Consider the following 20251-nt stretch of genomic DNA (forward strand, 5'->3'; position numbering starts at 1 on the left):
GCTAAGTACAACATTAATAGTCTCTTCAAGAATCAAGCATAAAATATCCCCTTTGTAAGAAAAGAATCACGTACAGGGCCTTCTGTGAAGATCTTGCTCTAGTCTAAAAGGTCAGTGGTATTCTGTCCAGCTGTGTGTCCCCAGAATGTATTATTTTGTTAATTTTCCTTTTGAGTAGAAAGTGTTACCTTTTATTTTTAACCCGAGCTTATAAATTAGGCCTCCAACTCTGTCCTGCCATCTCATCAGCAAAGGAACCACCCTCTTGGGTTGAACAGTGGCTTGAATGTACAGTTGTCACCATTCTTAATCCTTGCATGGAGTCTTCTGGTCTACCATCAAAGCTCTTTGAGAAACATACAGAGCGCATATAGAGTGCAAACACCTTTTTAACAGCTCTCTGAGCTCTCCAGTAGCATAGTGACCTGAGAATCAAATAAATAATGGGAGAGTTGATTTAACAAGACGGGCCAGGAGTTGGCTTTTTCTACTTAAAAATTCAGTAGTAAGCAGCTTCCAAATAGAATGTAAGCATTGAGGAAACTTCATGTTTTGAGAGTATTGAAATAAAGGGGATAGCCCCTCTACCTATGAAGGTTAAGGATCAAGTAACTTTAAAAGTAAATGCCACCCTCTCAATGTGACTCCATCACATACCTGTGCAGGTGGGCAAAAGGATTATAAGCAAAATAAGTTAAGTTATTTGAGGGGAAGAATTAGGCAGCGTAGTTTTTCTTCAAGGATATTTCTCAAAGAGTGTGGTTACAATAATTGCTCCCCTTATCTTGTAACACCCATGCCAAGTTATGTTGTATGAAGATATAATGTTAAAATGTCCTTCCCACTCAATCTTTGTTCATAACAAATTAATATTTTATTAAAAATTTTTGTATATGATTCCATGTAAAATTTAGTCTATATAGATATTAATAAACACAGTCTTAGACAAAACACCTCTTACCCATTTAATTAATTAATTAATTAAATTTTTTTTTTTTACAGAGACGCAAGAGTCAGAGAGAGGGATAGATAGGGACAGACAGGAATGAAGAGAAATGAGAAGCATCAATTATTAGTTTTTCGTTGTGACACCTTAGTTGTTCATTGATTGCTTTCTTATATGTGCCTTGACCGTGGGCCTTCCACAGACCAAGTAATCCCTTGCTCGAGCCAGCGACCTTGGGTCCAAGTTGGTGAACTTTGCTCAACCCAGATGAGCCCACGCTCAAGCTGGCGACCTTGGGGTCTCGAACTTGGGTCCTCTGCATCCCAGTCCGATGCTCTATCCACTGTACCACCACCTGGTCAGGCCTGTTTAATTTTTTTTATATGCATGATATACATTTGGCTTAAGCTATAACTTTGGAATTCTTGATGTTTTTCATGCTATGAGTTCTTTTCATGGGACTTCATGCTTCCTATGGTTTTTATTAACTAGGCAGGAATATAGGGCCTTTCCCTATCATACCTAGTTTACTGTTGGAATCCATACATAATAACAATGCTCTCACTTAATAAAAACCTAATTTAGCTTTATTATCTCTCATATATTTCATTGCTCAATTGTATATCAGATTATTATAAAATGGTCTAACCAAGGTTTTATGAGCTTTATAAACTTGATTATTTCCAAAATCAATAAATCCTCTAGTTGTTTGTTTAATACTGGGACACTGTGACCTCTTTCTATAGACAATTTCATTCAGCAGATTCGATGCTTCCTTTTTATTAATGATATTCTTGGTTTGCTAGGGATTATTACCAAAGAAAAGATGTCAGATGGGTTCTTCATGGCCTTGTGATTTTGCCTTTCAGATGTCAGCTATTGAAAACATGGCAGAGAAGCTAGAGAGCTTCAGTGCGCTGAAACCTGAGGCCAGTGAACTTCTTCAGTCAGTTCCCTCCATGTTCAACTTCAGAGCGCCTCCAAATGCCCTGCCGGAGAACCTCCTGCGAAAAGGAAAAGAACGCTATACCTGCAGGTAACTGCAAAGTTAATTATGGCTGGCTTTCCAAAAATCTCCCCTCTGAATTCAAAGGCCCTGCTGTTTGTTTTGGAAATTATTCTTGATTGGATGATTAATAACAACCACGATAGCTCTCAAGCACTTCAAAGTGCTCTTTATTTAGTAAGATATAAAAATAGTGGTTTCAAAAAATTATTATTAAATAAGAATTTTAACACAGGCCATTTGGTTGTGATAAATGAGGTTGGAAAGAGTCCAAATATTATCTACTTGTTTCACTTTGATATTTATGAATTTTCTTTCACAGTTAATTATTTTCATCCAGAAGTATAATACTACTGTCTTCAAGCATACATATATTAATTGTGATGTCATTGAAGAATAAAGCTATTAATGAAGGACAAATAAGGTTGATAAGTGAAGAAAGCAAGTTAATAAGTTTCTCATTACTCATCAGTAGTAGTATAGTAAAGCTTTTTTTGTTTGTTTGTTTTTGTTTTCTTTTTAAAAAAAAGAATTGTGGTTATAATTTCTAAATTGTCATAAATTTGTGGCATCTGACTCTGGCAAATCAATTTATCTTCTCTTTGGAAAATATGTCACTCTGTTTCCAGAAAAGATTTTATAGGAATATACCTTGATGGATGAGGTCTTAGAATCCTGTTTGATCTGATACCACACAATGTAAAGAGTTGTCACTGTGGTTAACATGTAAAATAAGTTGAAACATTTGAAATCTGTTTACATCAACCCAGAATCACAGACTCTTGTCAAATTTTTTATCCCCTTGTTTGGTTCAGTTTTGTGAATATAAAGATACAGACTTAATAAAAGAGGCATATGGGGGTCATCAAAACTAAAGTCTATTTTCATAAACTGCTTACTTATGCATGACCAAATTCAACCAGATCTCATAACGCAGCTTTTATTTGTAGAGTTATTTATATCTGTAGAATGGCTTTGTTGCAGTTTTAAATACCAAAGGCATGTGAGTTCTTGGTAAGATTAATTAAATCAGAAGCATTTGGCTTCTGTGTGGCTTGAGTGAAATAAAGTCAATTGTGCTGATTTTCTCTTATAAATATCTTTTCATAACAGATACTGTGGCAAGATTTTTCCAAGGTCTGCGAACTTAACACGGCACTTGAGAACCCATACAGGAGAGCAGCCTTACAGGTTTGACAATGAGTTTTACTAAATAGCTTGACAAATATTGCAATAATTAAAGTGGACTCAATACCACAATTTTAAAGAAAACTACTTCAGGGCATATCTGAATACATATTGTTCAATTTTGAATCAAAGAGGAATTAATTAATAGCTAGGATAAAAATTAGGAGAGTCCTAATTTCTTTTATCAAAGCTTCTTATATCTCAGTATAAAATTTTTAGAAATATCTAATACAGAATAAGAGTTTAAGAAATGTTAGCCATTTAAAAAATATTTTAATTCTCTTTTTTCTCAATAATTAGTACTACTTTAATTGACAATAATCACAACTCTGCAGCCTTCTTTTCCAAATCTTAAATCTCTGTGAATAGTTAACAACTGATGTATTACTTTGTTTTCTCAGTAGAGTTAAGTTAATGTCCACAGGTCTCATTAGGAGTTTAAAGGAATGAACCTTAAACCTGGGAGGAAAAAAAATGTGAAAGTACAGGTAGAACATATAAAATAGAATATATTACAGGAACAAAGACAATTCCACCAACAATTTCCAAAGTATCTCTTAGCTCCATGATGGCAAACCTTTTTATAAAAACTGCCCACTTTTGCTATGCTGGTCAACCTGGTCCCTCCCACCCACTAGTGGGCGGTCCAGCTTTCATTGTGGGCCAATCGCGGCACCATTTGGTTGCTCCACTACAGCACACCATGAAAGCTGGACCGCCTACTAGTGGATGGGAGGGACCAGGGTGACCAGCACTACAAAAATGGGTGGAAAGGTTCACCACCACGGTCTTAGCTTATTTTGTTAAATGTCAAGATTAGTTGCATGACACATGGGACACTTGTCTAATTTTAATATTATTGTTTACTAAAGAATGAACATAATCAATATTTTCCTTTCCAGTTTCAAAACATAATCTACATTGTTTAATATGCAATGCTTTGCACATAGTATTAGGTACTCATAAATATTTCTTCAAAGAATGAATGTTATTTATCTTAAATAATATTATAATTTTATTCTGCTTGAAATTCTTATTTATCACATATGTGTAAAGTTATTTTTTTTCTGAATGCTCACTTTTTCCATTAAATTAAATAATAAATTATTTATTAGGTTTCATAGACCTTTTACATACAAGAATAAGAAAATAGACAGACCAATGCTTATTTGAAGATAATGGAAATTTGAGGAGAAAACTTGAGGGACTTAAACTTAGAAAATGATGAAGTGTTTTCTGAGATTCTTTGCTTTGTTACATATTTTATAAATCACTAATCATCAGTGATTTTTATACTTTGTATGTGATAGGATACACTTTATATAATTGGTCTCAGAGAGATATACAAATGGAAAGTTTTAAGTGCTTTCCCTTTTTTAGAAAATTTTAGATCCCAGGAATTCTGTGTAAGTTAAAGGAAAGATTTCCGCACTTACATTTTGTTATGGCCTAGGATGTAGTAGGCAACTATGATCTTATACTCATTTTACTCTTTTTTTGTTTGTTTACCTCAATTTGATGGTGTTATTCAACCTCATATATAATGCTATTATTATCTGTGTATTTTTAAAAACACAAAACAAAATTTTGCCATAGCTGGAGATCTGAATTATTTACCTAGCTCCTCTATTTTACATGTGAACAAATTCAGATCCACAGATGCTAATTGCCTTCTATAAAGATTGGTATTGATAGATCTGGAATTAAAAGTCAGGCCTGGAGCTCCCTCCCATTGGGATTTTTATCTCAGACCACAATCCCAGAGGCCTCTGTGATCCCTCTTCACATCCAAATTCTTAACATTGTACTGCACCTTATTATGTGTTCAACTAGTTCTGAAACAGGCTTTAACCACCTACTAATTTATTGGAATAGAATGTAATGATTTTTTATTTAAGAGCACTCTACCTCTTGGCCAAGACATTAGCAAAGGAAAGATACAAAGTCACAGATAATTATTATTCTTATTGGCCAATTTTATTTATATTAGAGTGGATGATGTTTATTAGATTTGGAAAAGCCCCTTTTCATACAGGCATAAAGTTGGAAGCCTATCAAAGACAAATACTCTTTTCCTCACAATTTGTGTAGGAAAGGTTTTGAGTGGAAATTTTCTGAAGTGTTTTATGGGGAGTGTAAATTTTCTCTGTCAGTATTTCCTAGGTTGTTTTCCTTAGTACAACAAAATTGTGTTCATTATATCATGGTTCTCACTGCAGTGAGCCCTGGAAGTTGACAAAATTATTGTAGAGGCCCTGGCCGGTTGGCTCAGTGGTAGAGTGTCGGCCTGGCATGCAGGAGTCCCAGGTTCGAATGCCGGCCAGAGCACACAGGAGAAACGCCCAACTGCTTCTCCACTCCACCCCTCTCCTTCCTCTCTGTCTCTCTCTTCCCCTCCCGCAGCCAAGGCTCCATTGGAGCAAAGTTGGCCTGGATGCTGAGGATGGCTCCATGGCCTCTACCTCAGGGGCTAGAATGGCTCTGGTCACAACAGAGCAATGCCCCAGATGGGCCGAGCATCGCCTCCTGGTGGGCATGACAGGTGGATCCCGGTCAGGCACATGCGGGAGTCTGTCTGACTGCCTCCCCATTTCCAACTTCAGGGAAAAAAAAAAAAAAAAAAAAAAAAAAAAAAAATATATATATATATATATATATATATATATATATATATATATATGCTTCATTGCTTAGCAACTGAGCTCTTCTTAATGCCTGAGGTAGAGGCCATGGAGCTGTTCTTACTGCCTAGGACCGACTCACTCCAATTGAACCATGGCTATGGGGGGAGGGATGGAGAGAGAGAAACGAAAGGGGCAGGGGTAGAGAAGCAGATGGGCACTTCTCCTGTGTGCCCTGACTGAAAGTCAAACCCTGGATATCCTCACACCAGGCTGATGCTCTACCACTGAGCAAACTGGCCAGAGCCCCATATTGCTTCTTGATTGGCTTCCTCACTTGCAATATTTTTCACCATGGATGGAATGAACATTACTACAGGCATTTAGAATACAGTCTTGTGTAGATGAATGTTAAAAAGGAGTAAGGAATGTAAATTTGTGATTTCCACACTGGGCAGCTGCCCAGGCACCCACCTTAGAGACAACCCTGATTACAAGTGCCATTTTAACAACTGGTTTGCCAAGCTCAACAAAAATTATGTATCGGTTCTGCTGAACCACTGCAAACTGGCTGAATCCCACCACATGGTGGGGCAAAAGTAGGTTTACTGTTGTTAGTATGCAAAACAAACTTTATTCTTGTATAATTATTTATTAATTGTTTAATTATTTTCCATATAAACAACTATAAACCTACTTTTATCCCACCCTGTATATATTTTTTCAAAAGAAGAGGCTAAAATATTACAACGATGATCAATATGGGGTTTCACACATTTTTTAATTAGTATTATAAGTGAGGAAAGTTGAGGCACCTCAGGATGCCAGAATAGTTTTTTAAGGGGGAAAATCAATCCTTGAGTTGGTTTGTTGATACTATGCCAAAATAACTAGTTTAACAGATTTATGTTCCCTGCTGAACTAACTAGACTTCTGGCATCACCTAGAGACAGCCGCAGAAGTCCAAACACTTGGAGTAGGATGGGGTGACTTCTAATGCAGAGCACTTGAACATCGAGTCTGCATTCAGGAGTGGGAGAAGAAGGGCCCTTCACCCATGGAAGAATGAGTTAAGACTTTTCTGGTTGCTTAGTTAAAATTTTTCACTTAAAAGTTATCTGGAGAAAGTTGATTTTTTTTCAAGCAATATATACATAAAAAAATACATAACGCAATCTTAATATGCTGGAGAATACCCCATAAATTACCACTTTTCTTTCCAACAGAAAGAGCTGGGCAGGGGAAGGAGAGGGTTTTATTTTTATTTTATGTCTAAAAGAGAACTTCAGAATATTAGCCAACTAATCATAAGTACTTTTCTAAAAAAACTGACCTGGTTTCAAACTGTTACAGACTCTTTAACAAAAACAGAAATGGAAAATTGGGGAATGGAATGGGAGGTTAATGAAGGAAGACTGTTTTTATTCCAAAAGAGAATTTTATGGCACTCTTACTTTCTTTTGTAACAGTTTAAGAGTTAACAGAGTAAAGGATTTGGAGGACCCTAAATACTACAGATAATTAAAATAAGAATTTTTGATATCTCTCTCCCCTCCTGTCTGTCCCTTTCTAAACTATTCACATTTTTCCAATTTTAAAAGTTTGGAAAATTAATTGTTACTTTGGAGAAGATGAAAGGAATTTCCTTTAGGATTAATAATTGAGAAAGTGAATTTACAACAATTGAGAAAAAAATAATATAATTAAACTGAAATTTTTAATAAAAAATTATCTTCTCATTTATTTAAAGAATTGTGAATTTAGCCTGACCAGGTGTTGGCACAGTGGATAAAGTGTTGGACTGGAACACAGAAGACCCAGGTTCAAAACCCTGAGGTCGCTGGCTTGAGCACAGGTTCACCAGCTTGAGCGCAGGGTCACTGGCTTGAGCGTGGGATCATAGACATGACTTCATGGTCACTGGCTTGAACCCAAATGTTGCTGGCTTGAAGCCCAAGGTCACTGGCTTAAGCAAGGGGTCACTCACTCTGCTGTAGCCCTCTGGTGAAGGCACATATGAGAAGCAATCAATGAACAACTAAGTTGCCACAACAAAAAATTGATGCTTCTCATCTCTCTCCCCTCCTGTCTGTCCCTTTCTCTGTCTCTGTCACACACACACACACACACACACACACACACACACACACATACACACACACACACACACACACACAAGAAAAAAAAGGAAATGAACTTGTGAATTTAGTTCATGTTTGTTTGAAAAAGATTTAATTGTATTGGCCTCAGAAAAAGATAAAACAATACTCTTTCTTCATGTTCTTAATTTTATGAGGTTCACTTAAAATATTAGAACTGATTACCATGAGAAATTTAGGAGCAATCAAATCACCAATATTTTATGATTGTTTGTCATAAAGTTTTGAAAATCTTTAAAGCAATCAGTCTATTGGAACTGTAATGTTGAACTCTGTGACTAAGACTGTTCTTGCCTGTACCTTCTCTCAAACGTTGTTTTAGAGGGTGCTAATTTTGGATATAGGGTTTACTGCTCATGAGAAATATCTTTTCATTTGCCTGCATATTTTCTCTGTGTTTATTTTTCAGATGCAAATACTGTGACAGATCCTTTAGCATATCTTCTAACTTGCAGCGGCATGTTCGCAACATCCACAATAAGGAGAAGCCCTTTAAGTGTCACTTATGTGATAGGTGTTTTGGTCAACAAACCAACTTAGACAGACACCTAAAGAAACATGAGAATGGGAACATGTCTGGTAGGTAATCAATCAGGTTAGAAGGAGACAATGACTTTTTTTTTTAATATAAAAAGATAATCTATCTTCTCTCATTCTTCTGATAGAGAATAAGCCATTAACTAGTATTTACCAGCCGGCATGTGTGTGCGGAGCCAATCTGCACAACTACAATTCTTTCTAGAAAATTAAGGCAGGGACTTGGGGGTGGGTAAAAAAAGAAAAAATATTTATACAAGGTATAAATCTTTAAGGAATGGGCTCTGGCCAGCTAGCTCAGTAGGTTAGAGCATCACCCCACTACACCAAGACTGCCTGTTTAATCTCTGGTCAGGGCACACAAGGGAAATTAACACCCAACTAAGTGGGCAACAAATGAATGCTTCTCTCTCTGTCTCTCTGTCTCTCTCTCTATCTTTCTAAAAAAAGAAAGAATAATCATATAACTCTTTAAGGACTGCATTTTCTGAGCCCTTCCTGCACTGTGCAGGCACATTGCTTATGATCTTGGAGGACTGCTACTTAGAGCTGGACACTGTTCATTTCCCTCAGCCAAAAGTCTAATGATCATGGTTTAAAAATATCAGGTTTTAAGGACAAACATCTAATACTATATACAAGACTGACACCCTTTTTAAGACTGTGCAGACTTACAGCATGCTATTAAGATTTTCTAGTTAAAATTATTTCAGAAATAAGTTAAAAATTTAATGTATCAAAGTTGCATACTTATTTGTTGATCCAGATTATCATTTTATTAAGTTGAGGGAATTTCTAACCTCTTGATTAGACTATTGTGATGAACTATTAAATTATAGATGTTCTGTGGGCAAGATAAACAGCATGAAGTGAATGTGAGTGTAATGTTTGATCACATACAAAGTGTAAATTTATGGAAACCTTATAAGATCTGGTGATGCAGGTATTATGATTCTAATTTGTTTTTAAGTAAAGAGGCTGAAGGTCGTCTAATATTGTCCTCTTACTACTGTACACAGTCTAAAGTCTACTCACAGCTTAGCCCACCAAGTCAGAACGTAGGATTTTCAGCATGCTGTCAGTCTTTTTTGGTAACATTCTATAGCACAGGAACAATACATACATACTGACTGTGACTAGGACTGAGTGTCATTTCTTCAGGCAGAATCCATTTAAGATCTATTATTTGCCTCACCCTCTCTCCTCATTGTATGAATAAATTGTTACCATGTCACAGGGAATTAGAGGAAGCTAGTGGGAAAAACAACATCTTTGGGAGACTACCTCATGATTCCAACAGTTCAAAACATTCCCCAGGGGACTTCCATTGGTATGTGTGCTATCATAAATTAGGATAGCTTTGACCTCCTAAATTTACTATTATTATTATTCTAAAGAGCCAGTTTGAGGAAACAGCACTGATCTAATGAACAAGGAATAGAATCCCAAGTAAGTCGCCATATACAGAACAATCTGTCTCACTGAGGCTTCTTGTCCTCAGGTACTGCCACGTCATCGCCTCATTCCGAACTGGAAAGTACAGGTGTGATTCTCGATGACAAAGAAGATGCTTACTTCACAGAAATTAGAAATTTTATTGGGAATAGCAACCACAGCAGCCAGTCTCCCAGGAACACAGAGGAGAGGTAAAGCTGCCTTCTTTACCCTCGGGTTTCTGAAATGAACGTGTTTTCAGATACTTTGCTATGTTGACTTTTGTGGCACTGCTATCACTCCTACCACCGACTGGTATTTATTTAGAGATTAAATACTAAATGCTCTTTTAAGCACTTCACCTGTATTAATTCATTTAATCAAATCATCTTAATTACCTTATGAGGTAACAACCATTATTATGTAAGTTTATCTTTAAAGGAATGAAGACTCAAAAGTTATAAAAAAATGGCCAGAAGTTACATTAAGTGAGAAGTGGGATTCAACCTGGGCTTTCTGGTTCTGGAGCCCAGGCTTTTACTGCCAATCTGTTCTGCCTCTCTTGATACTTGATAGCTAATTAGAATATTTTATAAAAACTTGCCAGGTAGAAGGGAACAATATCACAGGGATTCATTTGAATCATTGGTCAACAGTGTTTATTATTATGTAGCATATGTTGTATATATTTTAGATAATATAATATGACTCTATTCTAAGACTTTATGTATGACTGTATGTCTGTACATATTTATATATAAAATGCCCATTGAGTGTCATACACATGTCTTTTTATAAGCCAGTTAAGACTTGAATAAGATTTTATCACTACCTCATATGCCGTCAGATGGATGCCCATATAATTTTGGCATGTTTGTTTCAGTGGATATGAGCATCCTTACTTTTAGTTACCTGGTGAACTGGATTCCTCTTGTCATTATCAACATTAGGCACTTATGGCTTAATTAATAAAGAAAAACTTTTAATGCTGATAATAATAAACTTATCTAGTGTTTTACACTTTATGTAAGGTTAATGAAACATAATTTTACCAAAGCTACTGGATTTTTCTTATCTATATGTTATAATTAAATATATGATACTGGGAACTAGATTTTTCTAAACATAATTATCCAATAGTCTATTAAATTAAGATACTACATTTGTAAATTTTTCAACTTTTAGATCTTACCCTGATATTTAACTTTAATTTACACATATTTTAAGGTAATATGGAATTACTTAATAAAAGTACCATTATTTTTCATCACACAAGTATTATTGTCAGTGTTCTCTATTATTGTTAGTGTTCTTTATTTTTGATAATTTTAGATAATTTTTCCAGTAAGGCAAGCTTCAGATAAACGTTATTTCCCAAGATAACATAAAAATACATGACCATTTCTGTCTCTCAACTTGTATCAAAAGTGTATCAAAGGAAAAAAGGAGAGATGTGATATTAAATGGAGCTTCCCAGCCTCTAAGTATAGCTGTATCTTTTCTTCTCTTAACATTTGTGTGTGTGTGGGGGGGGAGGGGCAGAAAATCAGAAGTACAAAGTAATAACAAGTAAGAAAGATAACAGTCTTACATTTTGATGATATTTTCATGATGCAAATAAAAAATTAAACAAAACACATCATTTTCTAGCCCTTAATTTGAGATTTGTGAACCTTGTAGCTGCACCATATGGCTTCAACATGCCAAACAGCACAGAAGTAAGGAGATTGAGTCATCTAACTTCCCCCTCCCGTCTCCTCTCAGACTAGTTGTGATGAAGAATTTATCCCCCTTAAATTGCCACATTTGAAAACACAATTAACAAATAGGTTTTATTAATCATGTTGGCTTTATTACTTTTGGTTTTTATCCATGCACTCTTTTGTTCTTTTACTTTTTCTTTCATTTTTTAAAATAATAATTTCAAGCTATTTAAGCTAGTAAGTTGGCAGTATAACTGGAAACTAATAATTTATGTCTGTGCAAAACCTATTTTCATCATTCTTTGATAAAAGAGGTTAAGAGATTCTTGAGTAAAAAACAATAATGATGGTATAACTTTTGCAAGTTAAATGGATTTTTTGCTATGTGCATCTGTCACAGTCAAGATTATTTTATTTATTTATTTTTTGCACTGGAAACAATCTTAATTGCACTCTTTTTTTAATGTGGGAAAGTGATAGATTTATCACTGGTACATGATTTTTCATAATCTGAAAAATAGTTACATTAAATATCAAAATTATACATGACTGTAACAATAACTTAGGTCTCAGCAAGTTTTTTGAACTAGTAAATAAATTAAGAAGGAAGACAAAATAGAAAGATTCTGAATGATGAGGGACTCAGGACACCTCAATCACTATGCTGATTTCATCTCTAATGAGCTCAGGACACTTCAGTTCCTATGCTGATTTCATCTCTAATGAGCTCTCTGAATGTGGGCAAGTGTCTTAATTCCCTGGTCATATAACTTTAAAAGGAGATGATTAGGAGATATTATTCTTTAGTTCAAAATGATTTATAATTATTTTGTAACTTAATTTCAACTTTTAAATCTTACCATGACATTTAACTTTAATTTATACATATTTTAATGTTTACTTTAAAGTCTGAAAAGTTTATCCTACTTTTCATAAATGCTTTCAAGTATATTAAACTAGGATGTCTATGTAATTAAGTCTTTTTATAATTAAACTTTTGAAACACATATTGCAATCCTTGTAAACACAAAATAAAATATTACAAATGACTTTTTAAAATATAAACCTACCTTTTTATTATTATTTAACGTGCTTGCTAAGTAAGCTTCAAACTGTATTTGTACAATTGTATTTTTAGATTATTTCCTACTCTGATATTATCGTGGGAATATTTTACATTCAGGCCATCAAGGATCATTTGGAAATGGTGCAAATAAGTGAGCCCTCAATGGCTTCCAAGTCTGAGCAGATATCTAAGTGGTACAGTAGACCACCAAGTTTGCCTAGAAATGTCTAATACTAGTTAGTCCTTAGCGCTACCTTAATATATTTTTTTTAACTCTTAGATTCACTTTAGACATGTGTGTCGACCCTTTTGTCAATGTTGCTCAGGCATATGAGTTTTCTGGAAATCTATTATTTTAAATGGTGGATACTTACATGCTGATTTAGTAACATTATGTAGAAAAAACATGTGTGCTTTTTATATCAGATATAGCAATATCATTTATCAGGCAAAGGCCTGATAAGGAATAGGAGACTGAGATTGTTTTTCCAGTTCTGCTAAAGGCTCCATCTGTAATCTGAATAATCACTCAATTATTTTTTCTTCATTTTCGTGTTTGTGAGATTACATTATTTTCCCATGGTTGTCATAAAGCATAAAACAATAAAAAGTTACTATCAAAGTTGTTAAAAATCTAAACTGTTGTTAGGAAGACACACTAATAAAACTAAATGCCTGTTTGAACATGAAACCAATAACTGGTTTCTTTTTCTTTTTTCTGCTTTTGAAAGAATGAATGGCAGTCACTTTAAAGATGAAAAGGCTTTAGTGACCAGTCAAAATTCAGATTTACTGGATGATGAAGAAGTAGAAGATGAGGTGTTGTTAGATGAGGAGGATGAAGACAATGATATTACTAGAAAAGCAGGAAAAGAAACAGTGACAAGTAATTTGCATGAAGGAACCCCTGAGGATGACTATGAAGAAACCAGTACACTGGAGATAAGCTGCAAGACGTCTCCAGTGAGGTAAGTGCCTCGGTGACAGTCAATAAGCGAGAGTAGATACACATGGTTACAGTTCCTCTGGTTCTGATCTTCCTTTAGAGAAATATTTCAGATGATAAGCGATTTGTAAGTAATAAATCATAAAAATTCAATTCAAATTAGCAAAACATATTCAGTGGATTAAGTTTAAATAGATGAAAATAAGGTGGCTATCAACCCAACCCACAAGCATATAGATATACCAGTGTTTGTGAAACTGATTTACCTGAGGTAGGGAGGATAAATCACACAAGTGCACAGTCATTTATTTAGACTCTACCTGAAAAACTTGAAGAAAAATAGAGATCCACATTATCTAAGTTATCCCATAATCTGGTGTGTTATTAGTCCAATATTACTGAGATAAATTTCATTTCACTTGATATATATGTAATCTATATAGATGATAGATTCTTAAATGGAAAAATTAACCAACTAGTTAAATGGATGGGAATATTATATTTTTATATAGATAGTGAGTGCTAACTAAATATTATTATAACTGGCTTTATTTTAAATGGAAATGATAAATGCATGAATTCTGTCTTCCCTGCATTGCTGATTTCACATGTCATTGACTTTACCTCTTTATCTCAGATATATGCTTGCATTAGTTATGAAAAATCTTGAAAGAGATCTATTTTAAGATACAATACTTGTAAACCTTTTAAAGCTCCCAATAATTGATGCATGCTACTTTATACTGCAAATATAATATACGATTCAACAACTGTATAAATTCAAATAAAAAGTGATTTGGTTGCATAACATACTGAAAAAGAAAAAAAATCCTCTGTACTTTCCCATTGGTTCATTTTAGGTATAAAGAGGAAGAATACAAAATTGGACTTTCTGCTCTAGATCATATAAGGCACTTCACAGATAGCCTCAAAATGAGGAAAATGGAAGATAATCAATATACTGAAGCTGAGCTCTCTTCTTTTAGTACTTCCCATGTGCCAGAGGAACTTAAACAGCCGTTACACAGAAAGTCCAAATCACAGGTATATGTTTTCCAGCAGTATAGCATCATGGTGACATTGTGCCTTCGATGCCAAAAGGCAGCTGCTCTATTTTTGCAGTAATCTAGAATCTGATCAGGTTCAGCTTTACTCAGAATGTTCAAGTCTTTACTTTCTATGACCGCATCTAAAACAGCCAATATGGCAATTAACATGGCTGCATTCTGCATAGAAAGTTTGTGACAAACCCTGTCCTGTAATAATCATTCCTTCATTTCACAGTTCTCTTTCTCTTGTATTGATTGATAGTCCATAGTGTTTGCTTGTACCTACTTGTGTATTACATCAGAATTATTTTCTAATTGCTTTGTGTCTATAATTTTTGTCAACCTAATTATATTTTAAGATTTTTAGAAAGTAAGCCCTGGCCAGTTAGCTCAGTGGTAGAGCATCAGTCCAGCGAATGGATGTCCCAGGTTTGATTCCCAGTCAGAGCACACAGAGGGAGTTGAGAGGGGCAGCTGAGATGGCAGCATTGATATGAATGAACACTCGATAGACACTGAATTAATGAATAGTGCCCAAGTTCATTGGGCTCTTAAAACACTCTATCAGCACTATGGTAACTAAAATAAAGCCATTTAAGGATTCAAAAATATCAATTAAGAGAGCCTCAGTTCTTTTATCACAAAAAAAGGAAGTCAGTAGTTCTGTATAATATCCACACTCAACTAGATTATTTATTCAGGTCAATTAAATTTCCTGTTATTACTATATTTGTTGGTCACTTTGATCGAATTGTTTGATTCATTAGTCCATTTTGGAAGTGGCTTGATATATCAAACCAAGTGACCATCTTTACTTGTACATTTGGAAATTATTTTCTATTTGGCTGAGAGGTTTTGGGCTGGTCTTAAGAGCAATTGTGGTCATATCTCAACTAAGATGGGGAAAATATTTTGCCAATGGGATAAGTTTTTGAAAACGGGGTCTCCAAACTTTTTACACAGGGGGCCAGTTCACTGTCCCTCAGACCATTGGAGGGCTGCCAAATACAGTGGTCCTCTCACTGACTACCAATGAAAGAGGTGCCCCTTCCAGAAGTGCAGTGGGAGCTGGATAAATGGCCTCAGGGGGCCGCATTGCGGCCCGCGGGTCGTAGTTTGGGGATGCCATGTATGGTGGTAGGCAAAATAAATGTTCTCTCTGAATTGAAGCAAAAGGAATGAACCTCAACATTGGAGTTGCTAAGCTCCATGGACTTGAGAACGTAACATTGTAAGTATAGGTACCGTTTCTTCGCTGTAGAGTGGGATGAATATTGATGATATTTAAGATCCCCTCCTGCTCTATGAATTAATGGGGATACAAATGAATTGTTCAGTCTCTAACATTAAAATTAAACTAGTCAGAGTATACAACATCTCATTTTCACTTAGAGGCAGCTATAAGAGGTGGCCAGTATATTTTTAAACCCTTGACTTGCCATTCTTCCTTCCTAGCTGATCAAAGATACTGGGGGATACTGGTTTTCTTTTCTTTTCTTAATTTTAAAATATATTTGATTATATGATATAATACCTAAAAATTCCTTAAACTATGATAAGTGAATAAAAAGCAGAAGGGCCTGAAAACCTAGAGATAATTGGTATGATATATTTCAGTATCAGCCTTTTGACATAAAGTCCCTGCCTATCTGAACTAACAATTATTATCACAGAAATAATAGCATTTTGCAGTCCTAGCTCATATTTTTATTGTTACTTGATATCATATATATCGGTTTGAAATGGTCAGGCCTTTGTGCAAATGACTGTCTTTCATGAGACTATTCATTTATTTGATTGTTAACTTTCACTTATGTGCTGGCAGCTTATTCTTGTGCATGACAATTTTTTTCCTTCAACTACTGAAAGGCAGATGTTGTTTGTCATTTTCTATAGTATGAGTAGATTCAGATGCTTTACTCAAAACATTCATATAATTACTCTGTGATTTTTATAGTATGGAGTTTAACATAGTTCACCAACACAACAGTGGCTACATTCTACCTGGAATCTTCTCTGAAAAATCTTGTCCTACAAAAAAAATTAATATTATGAGTATAGGTACTATTTATGTTAGGTACACTGAGCTAAGCACTTTATATAAGTTAGTGCTTGGGATTCCTCCACAATGCTTAGAAGAAAGTTTTTGTTCATTATTATCCCCATTTTATATGAGGAAAGTGACCTTGAAAGGTTAAGCAACTTGCCAAAAGTCATACAGCTAGTTGAAGTTAGAAGCCGGATTAAAACTCAGGATTCCCAAATTTTCTCTGCACTCCCTTTCAGCTTTCCAAATATCGGAATGGGTTTTGCTAAAAACCATTTCATAATAGTTTTATCTTGACCTCTAAAAGTAGGAGCATAATTAGAATAGGTAGTTTAATTTCAATGCTCATTTCACACATACTTTATACAAAGGATCAGCACTCCGTATTCTTTATATTTGATTCCCTGGGACCTAGCACAGTGGCTGGAACAGCGTAGAAGTTGAAGAAATATTTCTTCTATATTTACTGATATTTTGTAGAGGTTCAGAAGGCAAACTGCATACAATAAAAGTCAAATGTGTACATTTGCAGCAATGACCCAGCAAATCAAAATCAGCCTGCAAGGGCAGATTTTCTAACTGAATGCCATGATTAAGGAAGAAACCACAGACCAGCCGCATGTCTCAGCATGACTCCCAGAGATAAAATTCTGCTTAACAACAGAGGCATTTTGTCTTTGTTTACAGACAGTGGAATGTCTTTGGCAGGACTTTAATGATTCCACTTCAGCAGCATTTTGACAAGCAAGTTTAGCAATGGATGAGACCAACAATAGCAAATCAACAGTGAAAAGTTCACTCCCAAGTCAAGACCAAACATTTCATTTGAATATTTTACTTGGCAGCCAGTGAGGGATTCGCTGAACAGTTAATTAGAATCTGACATGATAATAGGGAGAAAGAGCACTTCCACACGGCACTCTGCGCACCTACTGCTCACAGACAATGGAGCACTAGCGGGTCAGAACGCTGTTGCATCTTGCATTTTGTTTTGTTTTTTGATAATACTGACTTGATCTACCTCAGCTTTCAAGGTGTTTGGGTGTCAGCATTCAATAAGTCAATCATGGAAGAGAACTGGAAAAAAAATACTGGATTAAAAGATAGGCAGAAATAAGTTTTCATTATGCCTCCATCACTAACTAGTCGGTGACTTTGGGCAAGTCACTTCACCTTCAGTGCTCTCAGTTTTACAGAGCAGGAGTTCATTGGACTGTTTCTTCTACTAGATCACAGTGCTGTCAAGGCAGGTCTATATCTTATATACATTTGCAATTTCTGTCATAGTCACACAATGATATGTTTGGTGAGTTTGAATGTATGCATGAATGGTGGATGTATGATTTATTTATGGTTGGGGAGCAGAATGACTCCCATTTCTTAATGGAGGCACTAATAACATTTTAGGTAAAATAATTAATGGTTTGTTCTGTAGATCATATTACTGTTTTGGTCCCTGGGCACTGAAAGCCAGCAGTAACTCCATGTCATTATAATACACACACACACACACACACACACACACACACACACACACACACACACACACACATGTCCTACACTTTTCCAAACACACCCATGAGGGATGCTCCTACTCAGAAGCCCTTGTCTTTCTAATATGCATCAATATAATGTTCTTCAAATTAAAAGTGATGTTTTTCAAATGCCATTTACTGAGTCTCTTCTTTTTACTTCAGGCATATGCTATGATGTTGTCACTGTCTGAGAAGGAGTCCCTCCATTCTACATCCCACAGTTCTTCCAACGTGTGGCACAGTATGGCAAGGGCTGCCGCAGAATCCAGTGCCATCCAGTCCATAAGCCACGTATGACATTTCCAAGGTTGACCAGAGTGGGACCAAGTCCAACAGTAGCATGGCTCTTTCATATAGGACTATTTAAAAGACTGCTGAGCAGAATGCCTTAGAAACCCGAAGGGTCACTCCTTTAAAGTCTGATGACCTTAAACTGATTGATATATATAAAAAAAAAAAAGAAAAAGAAAAAGAAAAAGAAAGAAAGCAAAAGAAAGAAAGAAAAAAGAAACTATTTATTCTCGATATTTTGTTTTGCACAGCAAAGGCAGCTGCTGACTTCTGGAAGATGAATGCGACTTAAAATGATTCAATGGAAAGGAAGAACTTTCTGGGGAAAAGGTATCTTCCAGTTCACCCTGCCCTAGGGAGTTTGGGGGGGTTGAGAGGGGCAGTTGAGATGGCAGCATTGATATGAATGAACACTCCATAGAAACTGAATTCTCTTTTTTTTTTTACAAGATCACCTGACACATGATTGGGAACAGTTGTTTTTAATTACAGATTTAATTTTTTTTTCTTTGTTAAAGTTTTATGTAATTTAACCCTTTGAAGATGGAAGTTGTTGGATGAAATGCACACTCAATTATTATAGAAACTGATAACAGGGAGTACTTGTTTCTTATTAACTTTTGCCTTCTGAAGTACATTGTTTAAGATTAGGGAGAAAGGGTATGTGTATATTGTAAACTATGGATGTTCAATGCTCAAAGAGGTTAAGTCAGTGAAGTAACCTGATCATCACCAGTATTGCTGTACCACTACACTAATAAATGTTTGACAAATCCTTGTAATAACATCTTTATTTTAGACAATCATGTCACTGTTTTTTAATGTTTAATTTTTGTGTGTGTGTGTTGCGTGTATCATGTATTTATTTGTTGGCAAACTATTGTTTGTTGATTAAAATAGCACTGTTCCAGTCAGCCACTACTTTCTGACGTCTGAGGCACACCCCTTTCCGAATTTCAAAGGACCAAGGTGATTTGACCTGTGTATCGGGGTGCCAGATGGTGTTTGGCTTTTCTTAACATTCCTTTTGTTGTTGTTGTTGTTTTGTTTTCCTTCTTAATGAGCTAAATACGAATAGATGCAACTTAGTTTTTGTAATACTGAAATTGATTCAATTGTATAAACGATTATAATTTCTTTCATGAAAGCATGATTCTTCTAATTAAAAACTGTACCCCATATTTTATGCTGGTTGTCTGCAAGCTTGTGCGATGTTACGTTCATGTTAATCCTATTTGTAAAATGAAGTGTTCCAGACCTTATGTTAAAAGAGAGACGTAAATAACAGACTGTATTCAGTTATTTTGCCCTGTATTGAGGAACCAGATTTGTTTTCTTTTTGTTTGTAATCTCATTTTGAAATAATCGGCAAGTTGAGGTACTTTCTTCAAATGCTTTGTACAATAGAAACTGTTATGCCTTTCAGTGCATTACTATGGGAAGAGCAACTAAAAAAATAAAGACTTACCAAAATGCTTATTTTTCCCACTGTGTGGTGTTTTTCCTTCTAATGTAGTTTCCCTTGGGGATCCAATGATTTAAAGACAAGAGGTCTGAGGCCTTGATGCCCCCAAGGTACGCGGACTGTACAGCATGTTCATGTTGCTTGCAGACGACACAGGGGTAGCCCTTGGCCCATGAGGAGTTGGGATAGCTCCTGCTCATCGTCAGAGTTCGCACTCTCGTGCAACAGTGCCCATCCTTGCTATCGCTCCATGTCCAC

The 20251-nt window shown here is 35.5% G+C and overlaps 1 protein-coding gene across 13 annotated transcripts in view; it reads left to right on the top strand.

Moving 5' to 3' along the window:
* Nucleotides 1-20007, top strand: part of MECOM (MDS1 and EVI1 complex locus) — a 695135-nt gene extending 675128 nt beyond the window's left edge. For 12 of the 13 annotated variants that reach the window (XM_066347369.1, XM_066347371.1, XM_066347370.1 and 9 more), the window contains 7 exons: nt 1816-1982; nt 3066-3143; nt 8330-8499; nt 9959-10103; nt 13392-13628; nt 14467-14650; nt 18400-20007. In XM_066347369.1, the coding sequence (XP_066203466.1) occupies nt 1816-1982; nt 3066-3143; nt 8330-8499; nt 9959-10103; nt 13392-13628; nt 14467-14650; nt 18400-18534 (1116 nt within the window). In that variant the 3' untranslated portion in view covers nt 18535-20007. The remainder of the gene's footprint in view (nt 1-1815; nt 1983-3065; nt 3144-8329; nt 8500-9958; nt 10104-13391; nt 13629-14466; nt 14651-18399) is intronic. The other variant, XM_066347373.1, reaches the window with a different exon arrangement.
* The last annotated feature ends 244 nt before the right edge of the window (nt 20008-20251 follow it).

The sequence above is a fragment of the Saccopteryx leptura genome, chromosome 8 (assembly GCF_036850995.1).
Source record: "Saccopteryx leptura isolate mSacLep1 chromosome 8, mSacLep1_pri_phased_curated, whole genome shotgun sequence".
Taxonomy (NCBI): domain Eukaryota; kingdom Metazoa; phylum Chordata; class Mammalia; order Chiroptera; family Emballonuridae; genus Saccopteryx; species Saccopteryx leptura.